The sequence below is a fragment of the Polyodon spathula genome, chromosome 12 (assembly GCF_017654505.1).
Source record: "Polyodon spathula isolate WHYD16114869_AA chromosome 12, ASM1765450v1, whole genome shotgun sequence".
NCBI lineage: Eukaryota > Metazoa > Chordata > Actinopteri > Acipenseriformes > Polyodontidae > Polyodon > Polyodon spathula.
Window position 1 is genome coordinate 36097909 of NC_054545.1, and position 23831 is coordinate 36121739.

Consider the following 23831-nt stretch of genomic DNA (forward strand, 5'->3'; position numbering starts at 1 on the left):
TGCTGTCATCTTGAAAGCCAGTGACTGTGTGTGACATGGAAACAAGTTCTTTAGAAAACATATTACCAAGATAAACCACAGCAATGAGGGAAGCATTAAGAGAAGATGTAGACGTCTCTTGCATTCCTGTTATCAATGTGAATCTGGCTTTTCTCTATACACAGAGCTGCCCTTGGGAGCTCAGCATGTTGCGTTCCAAAGCCAGACTGTCAATGAGGGTCATTTTCGGTGGAAATAGAATAGAACTCCAGATAGACACCCCTTTTTTGTATCAGAGACCTGTCCTTGGTTTGCCCTAGAGTTTTAATAATGATAATTTTAAGAAGATCAAAGAATGAACAGGAGGGTGGAGTGGATTGCAGCTTTATATCAAAAGCAGCATTTGAAAGAGCAAGACTCAGAATGGCCATACATTCTGAATTTACTGTAGCGATATATAATTAGCGATTAATATGACAGTTAGAGACGTAGATCACTAGTGGAAATTAGCATAAATAAATAAAAACAATAACTAAACCTAAAGAACAAAAATGACATGTTATACAGCAACAGTTCAAGAAAGAACTCAATGAGTTGCTGGAGAAAGAAGGAAGACAGAGGGATTAAAACAGTACAGCTGAGCTAGACAAAATACACAACATGAGGTACTGGAAAAGGTCATTTTCAGTATGGAGTACAATTCCACACATCTCAAAAGCATCTCACTCCTCTGTTCTCCTAGGGAGCTAGGAGACTCACATGCTATGCGGACATAGGCCTTCTGGCTCTTCTGGGTCCCCGAGGTGCTCCAGGCCACACATTGACACCAGAAGTCGTCAAGCCCGAAGACCTTCTCCACCTGCTGTCTGGAGATGTCGATCTTCACCTGCATGACTGGCAGACCTGGAAGCGGGAGCAAGAGAGCAGGTTAGTACCAGGGGAAGAACACCAGTGTGACAGGCACCCATGTGCTTTCTATAGTCTCCAGAGAGCCTCCTCACACCTCAGACACTGAAAACACAGATCTTACGAGATACCCCAACTGGTGTCTTCGTAGTGGAAGCTGGGCTTGCACCCATATAATAATTCTTGTAGGCTGCTCCTCCAAATAAATAGGAAAAGCAGCCAAGTGAATCCCATACGTCTTCAATAAGACTATCTACTGGTATGGTCGAGGGAGGAGTGTGAGGTCCATGCTGTGTTCTTCAAACCTGGTCCTGGTTCCTGTTGGTCAATTTGGCAGGGGCAAGCTGTCTTGTCCATGCCCCATCAACAGAAAAGAGTTAACTGTTAATCAGACGCCTAACCTTGGCTTAGCTAGTGACCGGACCTCTGTCTTTCCCTATGGCTAGTAAGAGAGATCTCCTTCTGCTAGCAAAAAAGGCCAACATGTCAATCATAAAACTGGAACAAGATAATGGAAGTGAGCTTGTGGAGTTTGGTGATTTAGAAAGATGATTTAAAAAAAAAAAAATTATAGTACATATATTTGATGCATCTCAGTTCTGACTTTGAGAAAAGGTCATCCCTACATTGTGGAATAGGTCAGGCCTCTAGAGGATAAGTACACAGAGCACAGTCTGGTAGCAGCAGTCACCTCTTGCTTCAAAGCTAATCCAAAACGCCCCCATCACAAATGCCAATTCAGCTACTCAGAATGGCTGCTTGAGTGTGTCAGGTAACTGACGCGTGATTGGATTTCAATTTGTGAAGCAGCACACTAACATGCTCAGGAAAGGTAGTATTTGTGCTTGTGTGTTGCATTTGGGCATAGGAGCACTATGATTTATTTCCATTAGTGATTAGAATTGGACAGCATGAGACAATGTGCGCAGCTCCTGTGTTTATTTGTGTGTTATATGTTGCATGTTAATGTTGGTGTATAGTGATTGGTACACGGGACATAAATGGGTCTGTGTAACACGAGTGATTTAAAATGTATATTTGTATTTAGGCACGAGGATTGCATAGCACTTCACGTGCAAGTAAAATGTAATAATATGTGAGCACGGGAAATTGCACTAAATTAATTCACGTGCAGTTGTTCCGAGACGCCAATTGATTAGCAATTGAGTTTCAGTACAGCGGCATAAAAGTAGCATGTTTTCACTCACTCTGTGTTGTGTGTTTGTGAGTGGAGAACGGAAAGTAAAGGAAAGTAAATATAACGAGTGCTGGAAGCATCAGCACCATACCTGTTTTGTGTTCAGTGTTCGTCCACCTTGTTTGTTAGTGTCTATTTGTTTAATTTTTCTGTTTAATTTGGCCTCAAGTGCTATGTGATGTTATTTTGTTACAACCTTTTATTTTCTGTTTTCATAATAAATGTGCACCAGCGCCCGCATCATCAGCACTGTCTGTTTTGGTTTCATTTCCTGGTTCTGATGTCACCACTCTGCCAGCCTTGTGACACATCGTTATAGGAAAAAGAAAAGAAAGCTTTCTCTTTTTTTTTCCCAGCTTTCTCTGGCTTATTTTATACAGTTCATTAAACAGTATTTTAGTTGAATTAGTAATTGAAAGAACATTTGTATTTTGGCAAAGTAATACATGTTGTTGTTTTAATCAAGCTGCTGTTGTTTTAAGTGGCACTGCTTGAAGATTAAGCACTATCATATGGGTGCCATCCCAATTGGAAATGAACCATGGAAAATGACAGAAAGGGTTCAGTGGTGTATTCATACTTAAACAACACATGTTGAGTATTGACTTCTTCTGTAAACAAGTATTGAAATTTCTGCTTTTGTTTATTCCACCTCATAGAACACAAAAAACTTACAACCACATTGCTTATATTCCTGACTTCATCCGAGACCTGAGAGGCTCTTTGAAAATTCATGAGAGTAGGCTCCTTTCTAAAAAAAGTCCTATTGACTGATTCATATTTAAAAGAAGACTCCTAATAAAATGTGCACCAAAAAAAAAAACAACATAGTAAAACGGAATCACAACTGCTCTTGAGCTGCCTATGAATCCTGGAGGTGTTTTGCAGCCATTAACCACTTATTAACATCACTAGATAGAACAAAAAAGGTCCACAAAAATCAGGACGGAGGCGAATCAAGATCCAGCACGGTTTAAAATAGACCAAGCCAGCATGGTGTTGATGGAGTGAGGGAACCATCTGAACAAGTCTGGCAGGTCTGAACTGGTGCACCCTGGGAAATCACGCTTCACGGAGCGTGTGCCTTATTATTGCATTTTAAACACTCTGAGCTTCAATTACCGGTTGAGGTCTCCAGACAATGCATTTTTTCTGATGTCCAGCTGTTAAATCATCAATTCCATTCAATGTACCCCCAGAAAGTGGAATGTATATCTGCGTGATCAGTAACGAGAGGATTTTCCCATCTGATACTTTACATTGCTTACAATTTTTCTTGTTCAATTTTTGTTTTATTTTGGGGGGAAAAAGATAACTGAAATTTAACTTTGGAAAAGCATGTGCCCATTAATCCTACTGGCTGGTTATATATTGAGTCCATTGGGCAAGACAAGAAAACCAATTGTCCAAACCAATTGTACAAAAAACTACATCATATAAAAGGTCATTTAAACACCCTTGAGTTGTTTCTTATTTTGTAACATTAACACTGAATTGAATCTGTTTACAAGAAAAAAAAGCAGGATTTAATTAAAGATTGTTGTGATGTAAATGGTGTGAAACAGTAAGGCCTGGCTGTTCTGCGGATAATCCAGGCAGTGTGGGATTCCTTTCACAGCTCAATGTAAGAAAACCTCACTGACAACATATTTAAGCCTGGAAGTGGCTGCTCCTGATCCAAAAATAAACCCTGCACAAACAGAAGCAGTGAACATGTCCCTGTTCAGACTGTTCAGATTTATTCTCATGGGACGCACGTTTGCTCTGCTCTGAAGGTGTTCAATAATTCACACGACGACCTCCTTCTGTTTATCTTGTTAAACTAGTGATTAAGGTGCTTATTGAAATATGCCTCTCATTTTTCCATCTCTGCGACTGAATTCAAGCTAACAGGTGCAGAGTTTGTTGAGTTGAGCCTCATTTCACGTTTCATTACAGTCACTGCAGTTTCGACTCCTTGCGCAGTTTCCAAAAACAGGAGGCAATTTTAAAATCACTGAATTCACTGAAATATTTTTTTTAATATTGCCTCCTGTTTTTGGAAACTGCGGAAACTGCGAGTCGAAACTGCAGTGACTGTAATGAAAATAGTGAAAGAGATATCCTCTAGCTGCTAACCTCCCTTGAGAACAAATAAACACCACCGCAACCTGCAGCTTTCTGCTTGTTTAACATTGGAAGGGGGGATTTTGGCTCAATAAAAACCAACCTGCAAGTGTTCATCCCATAATCACTCTGCATTGGGTCCGAGAGTCAAATATTCTGAGAGCAGCAAAGTGGTTAAAAACAGAAACAATGAAAAACACGAACTGCGAGTAAATTAATTACTCTGAACCTTCTGCCTGCACACAGGAAGACAATCTGTGCAAGCTGTCGCACGGAAGAGACACCATAAAATAAAAAAAGAGGAGGAGAAGGAAGGAGAAGTAACCCAAATTGAAAACATTTTAATTTGTTTTTCTGTGATTTGGAGATGATAATCAGCTCTACATCAGAAAACATTCCTGTTTTTTGTTCCTTTTTTGATGAGCGAGTTGGCAGGGTTGCTTATTAAAAAGAGGTTTGGAGCGCACTGCACTTTTGAAGTGCTACAGACAGACATGCCTGGATAATAAATGAGTTACATACGGTACTGTTACTTGTTTGTGATTTTTGTTTTAAAACAATGTCAGCACTTTTCTATCAGCTTCAACAAGACAACATCAAGATGTTCTGCTCCAGGGCATCTCGGAGGTCAGCAGGTCTTGTGGTTACGCATACAGAACCATCACATACCGTGCTGCGTACCGTGAATACAGCATGCATCCTTTTACGTAGCTACAGTTGTTGTGTTCTACAGGGTGTCCCATAAGTCAGCCATAATAGGCATAACTGTCGATGTTGGTTGTCTTTCTATTTCTTTCAGGTGTGAAAGTTCTGAAGCAAATAGAAACAAATGAAGATCACTTTGATGTGTGGTGCAAAGCCAAAGGAGCGTGGCTGTCCAATTTAACAGAACATTTTAAATGGTCATGATGGATCATATTGCTCACAATACCAGACATACCCAGTATACTACGATACTGCTGTATAAATTCATTGTCCTTTTACATACACATTATAGACACACAATGTAACTTCTCATTTTTATTCTGTAGAACAAAGTTATTTTGCTTGCACAGATGCATACATACAGAGAGCTATTTATTTAATTGATTTCTGAACTCGTTGAGCCCAATTAGCATGTAATTATAATGTGTCAAATAACAACACCAGACTGGAAACACTTTCTGCTCTATTAAAAGCATGCCAAATCTGTTTTATTTCTTTATTTCTTTATTTCTTTATTACTTTATTTAATTGTATTTATTTATATTTATAATGCGAGAGTAAACCCAAGGCTTTGTTAATTCTCCAAAAGTAAATGTCTTAAGGAAGAATTCAGAAGTGAAAACTGTGATAAATAATAATAATAATAATAATAATAATAATAATAATAATAATAATAATAATAATAATAATAATAATAATTTTTATATAGCGCCTTTCATAGTGGACCACCATCACAAAGGACTTTACAATATAGGAGACTATGGTGTGTGAACTATGCATCAGCTGCAGAGTCACTTACAGCAACGCCTCACCCGAAAGACAGCAGCTCCCCCTCCCCCAGAATATTTAGATCAGTGCACAGTTTCTTTTATGCAACAGAATTCATAATTGAGCCCTTTAATGCTGCAGTTCACAAACAACACAAAAAAAACCCTCTGACCACCGCGTGTTCATTCACAAGGATTGTAAACCAGCCGTTGTTTGATGCCTGTTCAAGTCCTGTTTTGGGTAAAGAGATTTTCATTTTTTACAGCTGTTGTTTGATTTACTGTAAGAAACCTTGGTTGCTCAGTATGTTTTTTTTTTTATTTTTTATTCCATTTGATTCTACTTTAAGTTGTTTAGAGAAATGCCACGCCTAGTTCCTCTACAGCTCTGGTATTTATTATAGGCATTTACTATTTCCACATTGAGTAACTTTGAATTAACTTACAATAACAAACCAGCACAGCAAGGTGCATTAAAGGCAACTAAAAATCAACAGTGTTTGTGAACCTGGAGCCTCAGCATGTCTCTGAACACACAAGTAATATGAACTTCATTAGGGTGTCATACCCCATTAGGTTGGGGTTTACGAAGAGGAGGACAGGACAGAACTGTTTTCCAATTTTCCAATATCCACAGCCTGTTTTTAGAGGTTCCCAAGAAACATTTTAACAATGTTAATACAGTTAATAATGTGGACTAATTTTGAAGCGAGCGCAAAACCCCACCCATCAAAACAATAAAACAAATAAAAACATAATTAATCGCACTTAGGCACAATTAAGATATTAGTAGTTGTTTCTTGCTGCTATTATAACCATATTATACTATATTATATTATACCACTGTGTGATTCCTTTTAAGAGAAAATGAAGGTCAACTTTACCCTTGATTTAAAACAGGAAACCCTTTGTGTAGCAAGAGCCCTGAATGTTTTCATTCTCTCCTCGTTTTCTCTGTGCAGGACGGTAAAACAAGAAAGTGGCCCCTCTTCTCAGCTACAAGGTGTTCACCCGCAAAAAAGGCCAGTTAATGGTGTTGAGAGGCAGCTGTGATTCAGAAACGATTGACCTTGCCATCTGTTTCAGCCCATCATCACCACCAGATAGCTCTCGTTCAGCCGCTCCATCCGAATGAAACACAATTCCCATTACAGGAATCCAGCAGATAATGCTTTATCAATTAGGCCCTTCGTTATTGATCTTTCTGCAACAGGTGGTCCAGGCCCATTATCTTCATTTAAGACCACATTGTCCTCTCCTGCCTCTCGTATTTCCACACGCTCATTAAATTCAAGCTGATGGATGTATCGGCTTTTCCTTAAATTGTGGCTTGATTGTTCTCCGATACTCCACTGCAGATCACATTTAATCACATTTGTCTGTTTTTTGCCGCTCTTCTCCAAACCGAACTTAAATCAGAAAACAAAATGAGCAGTATTAGACGGTCAACTTAATACAACGTAGAATTTCCTTGTTCTATTTCGGTTTCAGATCACTCTCTATGGGATCCACCTGTATAAAACAGAGCCATAAAGAATGCTCAGGTGTCGACTGTCGCAGATTTGAGGACTGCGAGAGGAATTGCGGGACAAGGCTAAAGGCTCAACGAGTCCCTTCATTGATTCTGCAATCCTCGAACCGCAGACTGAATAACAATTGAGAACAGTCTGTAGGCACCATTAAAAACTCAACGTACATGGATCTGTGTAGCAGAGAAATATACCTTTCTTCTCTACTGTTAACTGAAAACACTTTAAAGACTAAGAAATAAAATTCAAGCGTAGCTGTCAAAGATTTTTAAAAAGTGGCAGAAGTTTTAGGACTTCATATATTATTATTATTATTATTATTATTATTATTATTATTATTATTATTATTATTATTATTATTATTATTATTCCTAAAAGTGTCAGTTCCCTTCCGTTTAACAGTATGCCCTGTTTGAGCTGCATCAACTAAAACACAGTGTTCTAATTCTCAAAGATAGCCTGCCATCTCGCATTGATTTCTGGAGGAAAATATCCTCATCTTCATAGGGATGAAAATGCTGTAGCCTGTCAGGGAGACAGACAAGCAGGAAAATATGAGCTTGACAAATTCTGAGTCCTCAGTCAGAGAAATACAGCAGAGCGAACATAATGAGAATTGATAGTTATAGACTGATAGCTGAACAAGAGTACAGCTAACCACTACATAGCACTATACAAATACACATGTGTCACCTCTGTGTGCAACTCACACCATTTTATTTATGGTAAATCATTTTATTACTGTAACACTGTTGTATTGGGAGTGTATTGATTGAGTTTTAATACAAATAAAATCAAAGTTTTTAACATTGGAGAGGGTTCCAATATAACCGTCACCATCTAAAAAACAGTATTATTATTATTATTATTATTATTATTATTATTATTATATTATTATTATTATACTATTTTTTAATAAATTTGGGGAAGTTTTTCACTATAACCTCTTGAAATACTAATGTGTAGAACAACGGATGTCTAGCTAAGCTGGGAGTGATGCATTGGTGAGAAAATTGCTTCTTTCTTAACAGAGACAAAATCAAACAAACTAAACTGAACTAACCCTCAACTACTGAGGCAAGCAACCCCAGCACAGAAGTGTAAAACACTGTCGGTTGCATAGCTGATGTGCTGTGATGCATTGGTATGACAGGTTCTCCGTTGTGGTTGCTACTGTGATCTGCGTCATTTTACTCCAGTGGATAACGGTTAAACAGGAATTCATCATGCAGAGTCCTATATGAGTGTATCTGACTACTGCCTTTCTTCAACTATCACCCTGTTGCATCGTTCCATTTCATATTGCTTCTGATACCTTCAAGACTTAAGAGCTGAAAATTTAACCTATAGAAAAGCTGCGCACACGCACACACACACAAAACACATATGGCACTTTTCACACCTTGAAGTGTTAGACTGAAACAATTTGCACGTGCATCCTGCTATGGTCTCACGCACTCTGTTCCTATCGCCTCATCCCTTAAAGCTAAACCAGCAGAAATCAAATTCCAGCAGCCACTTTGCCACTGCTTTTCTAGACGCATTTATAAATAAACTGGGGACGTTAGATACTTCCTAAACGTTTAAACTGTTTAAAATGTTAACACATCTGAAATGTTTGAAGAAAAACAAAAAAAAACAGAAGCCGTCCTTCTGTACTGTTTGTTTGTTTTTTTATATTAAAACTGCAGAACACCATGGAAAAGACTGACAGCAAATACTGAATGACATTAATTAAACTGTACACTTGTTACAAACACTAAGCCAACATCAACATTTTACATGCATATTTATTGCACAAGAGTCAAGGCATGTTATCAACACAGAGCTTGGTTAAACTCTAAACTATTAACACCCCTAGTACTAACACCTTAAATACTCCATCTAAAATATAAATTTGAGAATAGTTCTGTCTTCTGACAACTCGCACCTTTCCTCTGCAAGGGAGTAAAGAGGCAATTAAAAGTGCGGATGTTTGCAATTACCCTTGGCAGTAATTGTTGGCTATTAAAAAAAAAAAAAAAAAAAAAAGAAAGCAATGTTTATCAACTAAACAACTTGCCGACCATTTCTTACTGCTTCTATATTTGTAAGTCACTGCTAAAATACTTCCTTTCATTGCCTCAGGGCTTCTCCCTGCCCATTATCAGTTGCTTGGCACACTTAAAGCAGCAGCGGTCTCAAAGGCCAGTCCTCTAGGGCTAGTTCAGTGAAGGTTCCAACATTGCACAGCAAACACTGTACTTGAAGACAGACATTGCAGAGAGTTTAGATGCAGCGTGTTGTGCTGGGATGTTGAGGGGCTAACACACACATTCATTCTGTATCACAGCTCAGCAGCAACTGACACGTCTATTTTGAGGACAGCTTTTCTGCGGAGCATACAGAACAAACAAACAGGGTATGTGCAGTAGAAACGGCTCAGGGCTCAAGAAAATGTGCTCTGACCTACTGGAAATTATTATTTTGTTACCCTGACATTAATACGATATAGCTATTCCAATAGTAAGTTAGTATTACTAACATTGATGGAGGGCAGAAACAATGTAAGGTTTCTTCTGCCAAAAGAAGTCCACTTGAAATAGTTATCAAAGTGTAAATGTAAAGCTCAGGGACTCAAGTGCACTAAGCGGGATTTGCTTGCAAAATAACCTTGTTATATTGTCTGCACAGTGGAAACGGACACAAGTCGGTACAGTTGGGCCATACCAAGTGGGACAGAGCTGATCTTTGTGAGTGAAGAAGCTTTAAAACGGCATTGTCTCTGGCAACAGGAATGTAAAATAACATTTTGAGGTAGGATACAGGGAGTCCAGTGACGGCCAAAAGGAAGGACGTTTTTTCTCCAGCAGTTGTGTTTCAGTTGTCATATTTGATGATGAAGAACATGAGTAGTATTACCAGACTTTTTCAGCATTCATTTTTTTTTTGTCAGTCAGAAACAGAAAAATTGTTACATCATCCAGATTTTTCTATTTTGTATTTACATCTGTAGCAGAACAAAACTGTAGCCGTGTACCCAGCAAGTTGACAGCACAGTAATTTACTACACAAAAATAAAATAATTAAACTTATAGATTGCTTGTTTAATAATTCCGATTATGTGTTTAATAATTAACATTTTGTTTAAAATTGCTAGTTTTTTTGTAACCAGCCAAGTTAGCATTTTAAGTTAGCCCCTATTGTGCTTTGATTAACACGGCTGTTTTTATAACTGATTAAAACATTATATATATATATTTATTTATTTATTTTGGCAGACGTCTTTAAATCTACACACCCAATCTTAAATTTCCTAATTATGACTGTGTTATTATATATTTATTTTAACTATTGCTGAGCAGCTTAAAAATAAATAAATAAATAAATAAATAAAAAGGCTGGGTTTTTCACTGTGGAAATCTGGTAAACCTAGTCAGCTTCTCAGAGCATCGCCAACCCACACCCATACACACACACACACACCCCCACCCACAGCCCTGTACCCGTAGGGGGATCCAAGGAGCGCTCGATCATGTGGTTGTCCTGGTGAACCCACTCCCCATTACACTTGAAGTAGATCTGTGTAGCGGGAGCGGAGCGGCAGGTCAGGGTCACTGGCATGTTCTTGATGATGTAAACATCCTCTGGCTCCACCAGGAAGTGAGGCAGGAGGTCAGAGAAGGCAGCAGGGAGAGGGTTGGTTACTGCGGCAACATGCTGGGCATCTGGGAAGGGAAAACAGAACACCATGAGGCCACAGCAGCTTTCAGAGAATAATTCTCGAGCACTCAAGGAAGAGAAACCACAGCACATTCAGCCATACCCACTTCCTCCAATAGTCGTTTGTTTGTTGGACACTGCAACCCAGCCATGCTGTACCGGTGGAGATTCTAACACTTGGACAGACATACATGTAAAAAATCAATGGAACACCCTCCAAAATCCATTGCTAACTCAGTTGTGTTGGGTTATTTTACTTCTACCAATGATTGTGTTGTGTAAAATTAAGCTCCAATTACACAATAGTAACTTGAAGAAACAGTACTTCAAAACTGTGTAGATATTTTTAGTTTTTCTTTTTTTTTACCTACATTAATCATGTATTTATTTGCTCATGCTTTGTTGACAGGATGCTGTTGTCAGCCTACCTTCCAAGCCTCTGCCCTGTCATTTAACTTTGGAAGTGGCTGGTCTCTGTGGAAATCGCTTAGTGTATCCTCAGAAAGAGGTATTAAAATGGGCGGGGTTAAAGGAATTTTTATTAAAGGAATTTTTAAATCAGAATCTCAAAGAATCAGAGAGATTTTATATATATATATATATATATATATATATATATATATATATATATATATATATATATATATATATATATATATATATATATATATATATATATATACACACACACACACACACACACACACACACACACACACACACACACACAGTGGCTTGCAAAAGTATTCAGACCCCTGACCAATTCTCTCATATTACTGAATTACAAATGGTACATTGAAATTTCGTTCTGTTTGATATTTTATTTTTAAACACTGAAACTCAGAATCAATTATTGTAAGGTGACATTGGTTTTATGTTGGGAAATATTTTTAAAAAAAATAAAAAAAAGTGACTAATATCGAACAGAACGAAATTTCAATGTACCATTTGTAATTCAGTAATATGAGAGAATTGGTCAGGGGTCTGAATACTTTTGCAAGCCACTGTATATATATATATATATATATATATATATATATATATATATATATATATATATATATATATATCAAAAATATAAAAACTCAAAACAGAAATTGATTCAGAAACAGGTTGTAAACATGAATACAAACCTGGTTTAGAATCAAGTCTTACTAACTGTCCCTTGTGACAGCTCTGTGTCTTTCATCCATACCAAGGACATTTCACATGTAAGTCTTAACAAGTCTTTAATTCATCTTTTTTGGTGAGATTTGTCCACGTGAACAGTATGTTTTCAAGACCGGTAAAGGTACTGTATGTCTGGCCAAGTTGTCAGCGAAGATTAGCACATCTTAAATGTTTATCCCATTTTGAGAAACAATGTTCTTCAGTTGTTTTGTTACATGTATAACTCACAAAGGGATTGATACATTTCCATAAGCCCCCATTGCCTGTATAGCTACAAACAATGAAAATGACACACTCCAAGCACATTCTGTTTATCAAAACACCACATTCTCAGTTTTGCCATAGAACAGCTGATCCTGCTGGATTAAGTGGGACAGCGCCCGTCGATCAGATTTCTCTGCAGAAAGAAATGCATTAACTGTGGATGAAACTGTCATCCATCTATCTACCCAACCAGGTGTCAATCAGATGCATAACCAGGGCCAGCAGCCAACAATAGATCATTGGTCAATCTGTCTCCACAGTGGTACAGAACGCATGCGTGTACGGCTTTGCAGTAGGGTTTAGCCAATGATGAAATATTGTAAGTCTTGCGAATGTCATATCTCTGAGACAAACATATAGCTCTATTGCCTGATGCCATCACTGTCTCTGTAGGAGACTGCAGCACAATATGCATCATCACAAAGGGATGCTATTAATCAAAGGACAAACAAACACACACACACAAACATCCGAGATGTGCAAGATCACCGGCGTGCAACACAACTGATGATCCAGGTGACCCTCCTCCAGTTTTCCTTCTTTTTTTCACAGTGGTTTATGGAGAAGTCTGTATGTGTCAGACACAGAGCATTCTGGGTACTTTTGTTGTCATAACAACAAAAAAAAAATTAAAAGTGTTTTTTCCATTCCCTGTGTGTTCGAAATCTTAGAAATAATTTCTATACAACAGACAATCCCGAGAGTCTGTAGGATATTAAAGCTTGTGTATTCTTTAAAAACTTCACTTTTGTTTGCACAATTCAGGCCCCCAACCAATACGATTTGGTAAGTACTGTGGCAATAAAAAATAAAACAATGTACACTACATGCCTCTGTCGGGAATTCCAGGAGTGTATTTATATTTTTTGCTTCACTAAAAGTGACTGAGCAAATGTGGCAGGCTAAGCCTGGTGGTCTGTCAACATGTCATTTTTGTTGTACAGTTTTTTTTTTCTTTCTTTAAGAACATTAGCAATCTGTGACACTGGCTCTCCAAGGACTTGCATTTACTATGCCCTTTAAATCTAGGACAAGCAAGATCAAATCCTGGCTAAGACAATGGCTCCAATCTCAGCCCATTCCCATGCTCACCGTGAACTGAACTGGAGTAGTGAAGGATAACTCACAGCATGCAAAGAAGAGCCAAAGCGGTTGTAGCTGCAGCCAACTAAAAAACCAAGGCTTAACAGAACCGTGAAAGAGGACAATGAATGAAGACTAAACGATCATCTTGTTTAATGCATACAATTAGCTAGTCAAGGCAACTTTAACCAGTAGTGTTGAGAAAAGTCAAATACAGGGATGGAAAGAAGATTCCCATTGCATGGCAGTTTGATCTGCTTCTGGTTTTAAAATTAGTTTAATAAGACACACCTCTAACCAAGCTGAGAATGGGTGAAACTGCTATGCAATAGTCTGATTTCCATCCCTGAAATATGGTTCCTCCCAAACCAGAAAGGTCCTCTGTGGTGGGGGGTGGGGAGTAAAATACATACACACACATACTGAATATCTTAATGTAAACATAACTCCCTGTAATCCAGTATTGAGGAGTTCTGGTGTTGGTCCTGGCGTAGCCTCATGATTGAAGCGTCCTATTTAATAATGGAAGCGTGCCGCTCTGCCTGACCTTCACTTCTGCAGCTGTTCACTTTGGGAGATCAGTCTGGGTGGAGGGAAATATTAGCAAGCGCTAGAACGGCATCCTACACAAAGACATTAGCTGGCTGGCAATGCGTGTGTCATCTTTCCAACTTCCTTTGTCATCTCCTTGCCCGCGCTAGGTTCGCTAATTCATCAGAGTGAAATACAGGGAGCTGGCGGTGGCAGGCACTGAACCTCTGCTAATGTATCATGTACACGTTTAACTCTTAATGAAAACTAAATGTTCTGTGTCGGATGAGGGACATCTATCACTTCTCACAAGCCTGATGCAGTTCTCCCTATTATATTTTGTGGAGCAGTGAAATGGAAAGAGACAAATTTAATCTTTTTATTAATATTATTTAGAATAATGTTTTTTGCAGGCACCCTGACAGCTGAACGATGAGCATCTGCACGATTTCAAAATGTAATTGAAAATCCGGAAGCATGATAATGGCTCGCTAATGCCCATTAAGTTTTAAGATGCAGAGTTGTACTTAGTCACCTTGAGTTTTTGTCGTGAAGGTGAATTGGATCAAAAGGGCTCAGCCTCTCTAAACAGTTTAAAACTGTGATGCTGTCCACTGCCTTGGCTTGGACAACCTAACAGTTTGATTGACCTGTATTTTAAAAGATTTGTAAGTAGGGCAGATGCACAGAGATGCAACCTGTAGGTTTTTAGGGATGTGTACAATTAAAGTGGGATGGGGATTTGAACTGAGAACATTCCCAGCCAGGTGACTTGTGTGTCCTTTTGTCAGTACAGGTAGCTAGCTTTCAAGTTTTAGCAAACAAAACTGTTTAAAGGTGGCATTCATGTTTTACATTTTATTTAAGTTGTGTTTGTGATTTTCAGGCTCTTTAAGATATGATTATATTTAGATTTTCCTGTATCCAAACCACTATAGGATACAACCCTCAACCCTTTTCATCAAAAACTGTTTTGTTTTGCCTCTTCTTGGTTCCATTTCATGCAAAAAAAGATTCATCTGCCATTACAGGATAACCTTATTTATTTATTTTAAAACAGTTAAAATGGAAAGCGAGAAAAATAAATGTAAGTGGAGAAGATGTTCGTCTTTCTAGCCCTTTCTGAGCCAATTAAAATGTTTGATCTGCAGCGCGTCCCTGCAGGGAAGCATCAGTGAGCAATCGCCAGGAATAATTTACATCACAATGATGAATGACAGCTATAACATGGGTTTTATTACACCATCATCACTTTACAATGTCTTTAGCAATTCATTTAATTAAAATTGCTGTCCAGAATATTAAACCATTTCATATTCCAGTGATTTAACAACAAAACCACAATGGCATTTGTATTACAAATACTTGCTTTGTAAATGGATTCTTAATGGATTTCTGCTACTTCTGGCTTGAAACTGTCTTTCTTCACTTTCTTCTGTTTTATGTCAAAGTGTTTTTGTTGAGGTTTTCAATAGATTATCAACGTATTTAAAGCTTGAGTCTAAGTAGAATAGTTAATAAACAGTATCAACTCTTCATATTAATAATCACATATATCTGAAGCACCACAATATATAAAAATACATAAAATAAACCATACAAATCCATACATTACAAAATGCATGTACTGTCATCGCTACGTTTCAGGTGCAGCTATCTACAGTGAAATTGTTTCAGTGTTGACGAGGACCCCACTACATACTAACACTTCAGGTCACTGAAAATCAAATGCAATTCCATATGAGGGAAAATGTTACAGTATAGCCTAATGAATTCCAGTGAGGTATTGTCAAGTCATCTAGAGAAGAAATTGGCCAGTGATAAAGTCAACTCTCATTTCCTTTAACAACTCCCTCTTCACAGGGGCCGCTGCTGGTTGTAAAGTGTTGCGAGTCTCATTGCTTCAGGCCTTGCTGGATTTGACACATGGCTGAATCAAGAACTCCTTTGAATGCTGCTCTGCTCCTCGTTAATGGGTGTAAAAGTTCAAAGGTGAAAATAACTAATGAGGAGTGTCTGGCATCTCTGCAAATCTATGGATTTTTTTGTTTTTTATTTCAGTCAATTTGTAGTTTTACTTTTTGCACTGCCTGCACTGCCATGAGTTTCAAAAGAGATGCTATAATAATAACAGTACAAATAATAATAATAATAATAATAATAATAATAATAATAATAATAATAATAATAATAATAAATATGCAAGCTCCTTTGTAAAAAACTAAACAAAAACAAACATAAAAAAACACACACACACATTATACAGACACACACATCATAAACAAGTTGGTGTTAATTTAATGGCCTGCCTCAGTCTTGCAATGATTAAGAGTCAATGAATCTGCCTACTTTGGAAATTTGCAATTTAGTTTTTCAACTTCAGAATTCAGCACTACATGGCAATGACTAGAAGTTGGAATAATGGCAGGATGTACCATTTCTCCACTGGCTTTTAGAATGGCAATGGAAGTAATTATTAGGGCATCAAAATGGGTAGTGGGAGGAGAGTGCTTGGCTTCTGGAATGCGACTCCCACCAATTTGAGCATACATGGATGACATGACAACAATGACTACAACTGTAGCCTGTCACTAATCGGTTATTGGGCAAATTAACCAATAACACTGAATGGGCACGAATGAAATTCAAGCCCACTAAATCAAGGAGCATCTCTATAATTAAAGGCAAAGTAGTAGATAAAAGGTTCTACATTAATGGTGAAGCAACACCAACAGTGTGCGAGAAGCTAGTGAAAAGTCTAGGGAGATGGTACGACGGGGATCTAAAGGACACAGTTCATGTGGGAGAAGTCAGACAGCAAGCAGTAGAAGGGTTGAACAACATAGACAGCAGCGCTTTACCAGGCAAACTGAAACTCTGGTGCTTTCAGTTTGGTCTACTGCCAAGACTGCTGTGGCCACTGACTGTGTACGAGGTTTCCTTGACAACAGTTGAGAAGCTGGAAACTGCCTCAGCAGAGTGGGACTTTATGGTAAAGGAATACTGCAGCTACCAATCTCTGCTCTAACCGAGGAGTTTAAGTGCGCCAAAGTCTGACTGGAAATGACATAAGTAGATTCACGAGACAAATGTGTAAGGGAGGCAACACCTGTGTTAAAAATTGGAAGAAAATGGACGGCAAAGAAAGCTGTGGAAGATGCTAAGGCTGCCCTTCGAATCAGAGATATTATGGGGCAAGTTCAGCATGGAAAAGGAGGTTTTGGTCTCAGTTCATCTCCTCCTACATTGCAAAAGGCAACCCAAGCTTAACGGAGGAAGCTGGTAGTCAATGAGGTGCAAAAGCAGGAGGAAAGGATCAGGTGTGTAAAGGTCATTTCCCAGGCCAAGCAGGGAGAATGGATGAGATGGGAGAGTGTGGAACAATGCAAGATCGGCTGGCAAGACCTGTGGCCAATGGAACAGAGCAGGATCAGTTTCCTCATCAGATCAGCATATGATGTTCTCCCATCACCACAGAACCTAAAACAGAAAGATTCTGGATGGGGATCTCAAGCACAATAGAAAGAAAGCAATGCTGATGTGCAGGTAAGTAAGCTGGGCTGAGCTGAGTGGGGGGGGGGGGGGGGAGGGGGGTGATGCTGGGACACCAGAATCACTGTTGAGCCCTCTTGAGGTGTCGTGGGCTAGTCAACGAAACACAGAGAATGGAAGGTGCCCACTTGAAGACCCCAGAGATGTACCCTACTTAGCTCAATCCAGACGTTTCTCATGCTGATGCGCTGGGGAGACTGCACTGTGGTTGATCCCCGGAGCCAGCATCGCAGCCATTGTGTGTGTTGATGCGCTGGGGAGGCACAATGAGCTGATCCCTACATCATCAGATGGAAAACAACGCAAATGGATGGAGATGCAGATGGATCACATTAGTTTACTGCAAAGCTACGTCTTATTTAGTGCTTATCTTGGCAAGAGCCGAGTTCAAATCAGCATGAAGTTCAACACCTACTCTCATGTAATGGAAATCTTACCTCTCTCCCTCATCTACTAGCCACAATGTCTATAACCAGCATCTTCAATGTAAATCACACCATACAATTCATCTGAATGAAAATAGAGCCAAGTCTTATCTCTGGATACAGTCCAGGGAAACGGTTCCTTACCCGTCTTATACTTCACTGTGCTCTTGTGTGGAAATCTACTGCAACCACACCTCAGGATTAAGGTAATGTTATACATTTATACAGATGTCAAGACACTATGATCCTGGGAAGAACATTATGGGCTGTGGCATAGTAGTCCGCATACTAAAAGCATGCTGGAGGCTTTAATAATTGTTCCACAAAATGTCATCCTTTTAGTCGCGTGTCCTGAGGCGATGGTAAGAGCCATGGCACACCTCTACCCTGCAAGACTGCATTATAGCTCCCAGCAAGCTGGCATTCAATGAATAGCATTACCATCAAACACAGCCCCAGTGGGTGGAAACAGGATGACTAGGTAAGCGATGGAAATCTACAAGTAATCTGAGCTGGCTTGTGGAAATGCTGTTTTCACACCTGCACTTTTTCCATTGTTTCTTTAATATCCAGTTACTTATTGCTTACAGCAAGTGTTCTGCTGTGGTTTTGAAATAACAGAAAGTTTGGATGTTGGTCATAGGGAGCAATGAGGCACAGACACTGGCTCATTAGGGACTTCGAGGGAGTTAACACTTCCCATACAGACACATGCAAGCAGCCGACGTTGTACACAGGTTTCTATAGGCACTTGACTGTACCAACATGTTCAAGACTGCCAGGGGCATCCCACACTCAGAGAAACCAGTTCTTTTACAGGGTCTTCTTTAAAACATTACTCACGGATCTATTCAGATGGATATGGACTGTAATGATAGCCATGTGTAACTCGTATTTCACAGTACTATAATATACTGTAATCCATGTCTTGAATGCTCGTGGAAAGCTGATTCACAAGAACAGGATGGACTTGGTGAATCCTCGGTATGGAGACCACGATGGACAGGCAATACATTCTTAAAAGGACACAGAGGATATAAAAAACATCTTTAGCTCAACGGGATTTGGCAGCCTGATGAGAACACAATGTCAGTGAGGTACCTGATTAACTGGGCTTCTTTTATCAAATCAGCAATATACAGGCTGTACGCTGTTCAGTAATTCACAGCCTTGTAAAAAAAAAGAGTTGTGAGTCGTTTGTAAAGCGGGGCAGTTCACTCCAGTCCATGCAGGAGCAGTCACTCAGTGTCCATTAGCACCTCAAATCAGTGCACTGAGCCGTTCAGTGGAAAAGGGCTTTCAATTTCCAACTCCATCAGTCTGTCACTTTTCCTGAGCACTAAATAAGACTGCCCTTCCCAACAGCCAGCATGCAATCCCTGTGGACAGGGGGCCGCACTCATCCACACAAAACAGCCCCTTGCCTTTGACAAGCAACATGCTTTTGACAATGACACAGGGCTTTACTTTTCCAGAGCAGCTACAGTAACACCAAGCCTCATAAAGCAAGTGGTATACTATTAAATTGAAGTGCTTTAAAAACTGTGAGTGTCTGTGAGTGTATTAATAGATTTATGTCTTTTGTTTACCAGGTACTGTAGAAATAAATAAACAAAATAATACTATAATAATAATAATAATAATAATAATAATAATAATAATAATAATAATAATAATAATAATAATAAATGAATGGGTGCCAGTACTGAAAAGTATACCTTCATTGTGATGCAAAACAAAAAATAAACTTTAAATCACAGGAATGAGTCTCTCCATTTTATAACCATCTGTGGATGCATACACATACACACACACACACACACACACACACACACACACACACACACACACACACACACACACACACACACAAGATAATGCAATTAAAAACTCAAGAAAATATCTGTTGTACTGAGCAAAAAACAAAAACAAACCAACAAAACAGTATCTGCACATCCCATCACTGACTTCTCAATCCCTGGCACCTCCCTTTGGGTCCTCACCAATAGCCTATCACCTTCATAAGGAAGGACTGCCTTCCTGGCTGAAATATCACACAAGAGACTAAAAAGATGCAATGCTTCATCACAGCCTCTCTCTGCAAATCCACCTTTCCCGTCACCTGCCTCTGTGAAAGCTCACTCAGATAACTTGAAGCATTGTCCCAATTGTCCCAGGCATCCCACTGTCTCTTGTGCTGGCATGACAAACATGTTGGCACACCGTCGCTATCTGGCAGCAACAGCACAACTACACACTCAGATTAATCTGTTCCAATTAGGTCTTTTGCCTTTTTATCATAATTTGTATTTTATTTTATTTTACAGATTTATTTAGAATTCTGCTAGCAGGAGATCACAAGAAGGATTAATCTGGGATAGCCCAAGTGTAAAAATGGTCTGCAATAAATAAGATGATGATGTTTAGACAGGATCATTAAAATGACACCCAATCGATGTTGGCAGAGTAATCAAGAATACTTAGAGACCTTCATGATATTTATCTCAGTTGTTTACAGATTTATCTATCTATGACTGCAGCGTGTTGATCACAAGAAGGAGAATGTGGAGGGCCAATAAATAAGTGGGATGGATGATGCCCAGGGTAGACACATTGCCGGCTGGCATGCCGTCTGGATGCAGGACCGCAAACATGGTCCTCCTTATATATATATCAGCTACTGCCTTTCCTGCCTATATATATATATATATATATATACTTGCATATCTATGTATATATATATATATGGCGAGTGGATAGAGGCCAGTGACAGACTGGTTCAAAAAAAATAGGACAGTATATACAAGCAAAAAATAAAGTTCACTCAATGCTTTTCACTGGAATCAAGTTTTCTACACAACCAAAAAAACCAACCCTTCCTCCCCCTCTACCAAATGAGGCAGCTACAAACAATGTGTTGGTATTGATTTCGGACCATGCCTTCACTGGATTTTGGGGTCCCCGGACTCTCAAAGGTACAAACGACGTCAGCTCCCCTCTCCCTCTAATGAGAGAACTAAAGACTGCTAACAATGTGTTGGTTTGTTTACCAGTGGCAAACTTGTACAACAAAATCAAATTTTTCAATGTATCTTGCAACTTAAATAAAGACATAAATAAACAATTGATTGAATAAACACATTTATATATTTAAATGTAGATATTCTATCTAGATCAGGATCAGCCCATGTATACTACAGGGTGAAGGACATTTTGTTTTTAACAAGCAGGTATAATAAAATGTGATCCAGCTCCAGCTCCCCAGCTTCAATCACTGAGACACACTGCCTCCAAGCTCTCACAAACACACCCTGAATAGAAAACAACCTGGTGCTGCAGCAGCTTTAGTGAAAATAAACTAAAATACTGCCTCTCAGAGGGGTCCTGAACTTGCGTTTTAAATGCTACCTCCTGCCTGTATGTTATCCAGTGATATTCAGCACTCTGCGGAGTCTGGCATTCACAAGACAGCCCACGGGGGCAGTGATATTGGCATGTAGCTAGCTGGCACAGTGAAGCATCGTGCAGGGTTTCGGGGGCAACTCGCCAGGCTGCAACATACTGACTGACATGCCCCCCCCCCCCCCCCCCCCACCACCACCACCCACCCCACCCCAAAAAAAACCACCCACCCTCATAACAGCAATCAATCCCTGTTCTATTTTTAATGGTTACAGTTTCCATTAGCAGCAAACAGAATGGGGGCATTTACATGTCCACAAGGTAAGCGAGCACTCAGCAGGTACTGTATACTGCCAACGCTGCAGATCTGATTTTTTTTTTGTTTGCTTTTGCTTTTTTTTTTTTTTTTTTTTACTTTCATTTAACTGATGGATTTCAAATATAATGGTTCACAAAGGCATCATGGCTTGGAGGTTAAAAAGCTAAGCTTGAGGAGATTATACAGTACTGTCCATGGTTCATTAATCTAGCTGATGAAAACATGTCCTGCTTAGTGACTGCAAAGAGCCTGTCTCCTCACCTCTATTGCCAACACCTGATAAAGCTGTACCACAAGCTGAGGAGCTAGGCTGAAAGAAGCCATCATATCTTGGTTCGCAAAAAATAAAATAAAAGAGCCGCCTCTGTCCAAAACTGCTCAATTCTTTTTCGTATGAACCATTACTATTAACAGCGTCATTAACTGAGAATGTTTGTTTCTCCAAGGATGGAACAAACCTGATTTGAAATACAGGTGCACTCCACTTATAACGGATCATTTAAGAACAGAGTTCCTGTTTTTAATCCTTCTTGTGATCTCCTGGAACAGGAAGGTGTTGTGCATTTAATACGTAGAGTTTAATACACATAGTACAGTTTAATACACACAGTACAGTTTAATATGTATAGTTTTCCTGTTCCACAGATAGATATTTTGCACTAATAAGGTACATCCGGGACAGTAAATGACAGTCACGGTGGTATTTGTGACGCCAATCAGGAAAAACAGTTGCGTTTACTTTTATTCGTCTATACTTTCCTTGGCACAGCCACTGTACAGACAACATGCATTTTGTGTTTCAACCGGTGCATACCATGTGGGCCTGCGGGGAAAACCTATTTTCTTTGCGGTACCTGCATGACTCCACTTCCTGAGATAGGGGAGACATTGCTAAAGATGGTCTCTAGTCTCCTAGCTGGAATAACACTAGAGTTTTGTGATGTGCTACCAAAGCTTCCTACTTGATGCATGCTAACCCCTTGCTGTGTCAAGGCAGGGGCTCTATACCCAGAGATGCAGACAGCAGCTGTGCTAGCCTTCATCATACTGACAGAAAAAAGAAAGGGCAGCTTATTTAGTTTTATTTGAGCTGATCTCATCCCAGTGATAAGATGACAAGGGAATCAGAAGCGTAGAGTTATGCTGTTAATACCTCTGATGAATTAGCCAAGAAGACAAGTTACTGCTGATAAAATCCTATTCCGTAGAGAATGACAGGGAGTTTTTTCTTCTTCTTCCAGTGCTCACTGGGTTGGGACACGTTTATCTCCCCCGATCTTTAAGGGTCGAGATGTTTTTGCCGGTGAAACTCAACTTATTTATTTTGCTTAACTGTCATGCCACTGACAGGTAATTTATAGCAACTATGCACATAGCAAATCTAAAGGATGACATTTAAAAGGAAAAATGCATGTTGGAAACCTGGCGGACAGAGAAGCACAAAAATAAAATCCGAATAGCGGTGCCCCCAGCACCTGCTCCTATTTCTATCTTCACAGCGCAGTCCTTTGCTAATAAAGAGATAGCATGCTGTTCCTAGCTGGGAGACAGAGCAGGGAGTCTGTACACGACGGAGCCAGCTCGGAGCGATGTTTATTTGTCAAATAAAACAGTTTCCTGGCCCTTTAAGCCTGTGGTCTGAATGGGTAAGGCTCATAGACACTGGTCTAATCCATGAGGCCATTGGAGAAGAATCCAACACTGGAGTTGAGTTCATGTCAAGGATGTATGCATACAATTGCAAGTGGGTTTAGATACAGTGGTGTGCAAATTTATTAGTTTTGATTTTCATATGAGTGCCTATTGTTTCTATATCACCAATTACGGACTGGATAAATTCCCACACCATGCTGGCAGGTAGATCAAGGATATAAATGACAAATCTTGAAGATTTCTCTCTCTCTCTCTCTCTCTCTCTCTCTCTCTCTCTCTCTCTCTCTCTCTCTCTCTCTCAAAATTGAATTGTAACCACAAAAAACAAAGGTTCATTTTCAAACTACATATAAGACTTTTACCCTTTCTTCTTCTTCAAAAGAATGTGTAGTCACATTAATATCTGTGTTTAGTTATGTAATCACCCAATTGTGTGTACGTTTGCAGATATTAATATGTTACTCTTTTTTTTTTTTTTTCAAAAGTACAATGTCTTGGTATTTTAAACCTTGAGTCCCAGCAGGTTTTCGTCAAGCGAAT

General features: G+C 39.2%; 1 protein-coding gene across 1 annotated transcript in view; it reads right to left on the minus strand.

Moving 5' to 3' along the window:
- LOC121323936 (netrin receptor UNC5A-like) overlaps positions 1 to 23831 on the minus strand; it is a 110372-nt gene that overhangs the window by 32632 nt on the left and 53909 nt on the right. The window contains exons 2-3 of the mRNA XM_041265272.1: positions 10676 to 10897; positions 739 to 882 (exon numbers count right to left, since the gene is read on the minus strand). Coding sequence (XP_041121206.1) covers positions 739 to 882; positions 10676 to 10897 — 366 coding nt within the window. The remainder of the gene's footprint in view (positions 1 to 738; positions 883 to 10675; positions 10898 to 23831) is intronic.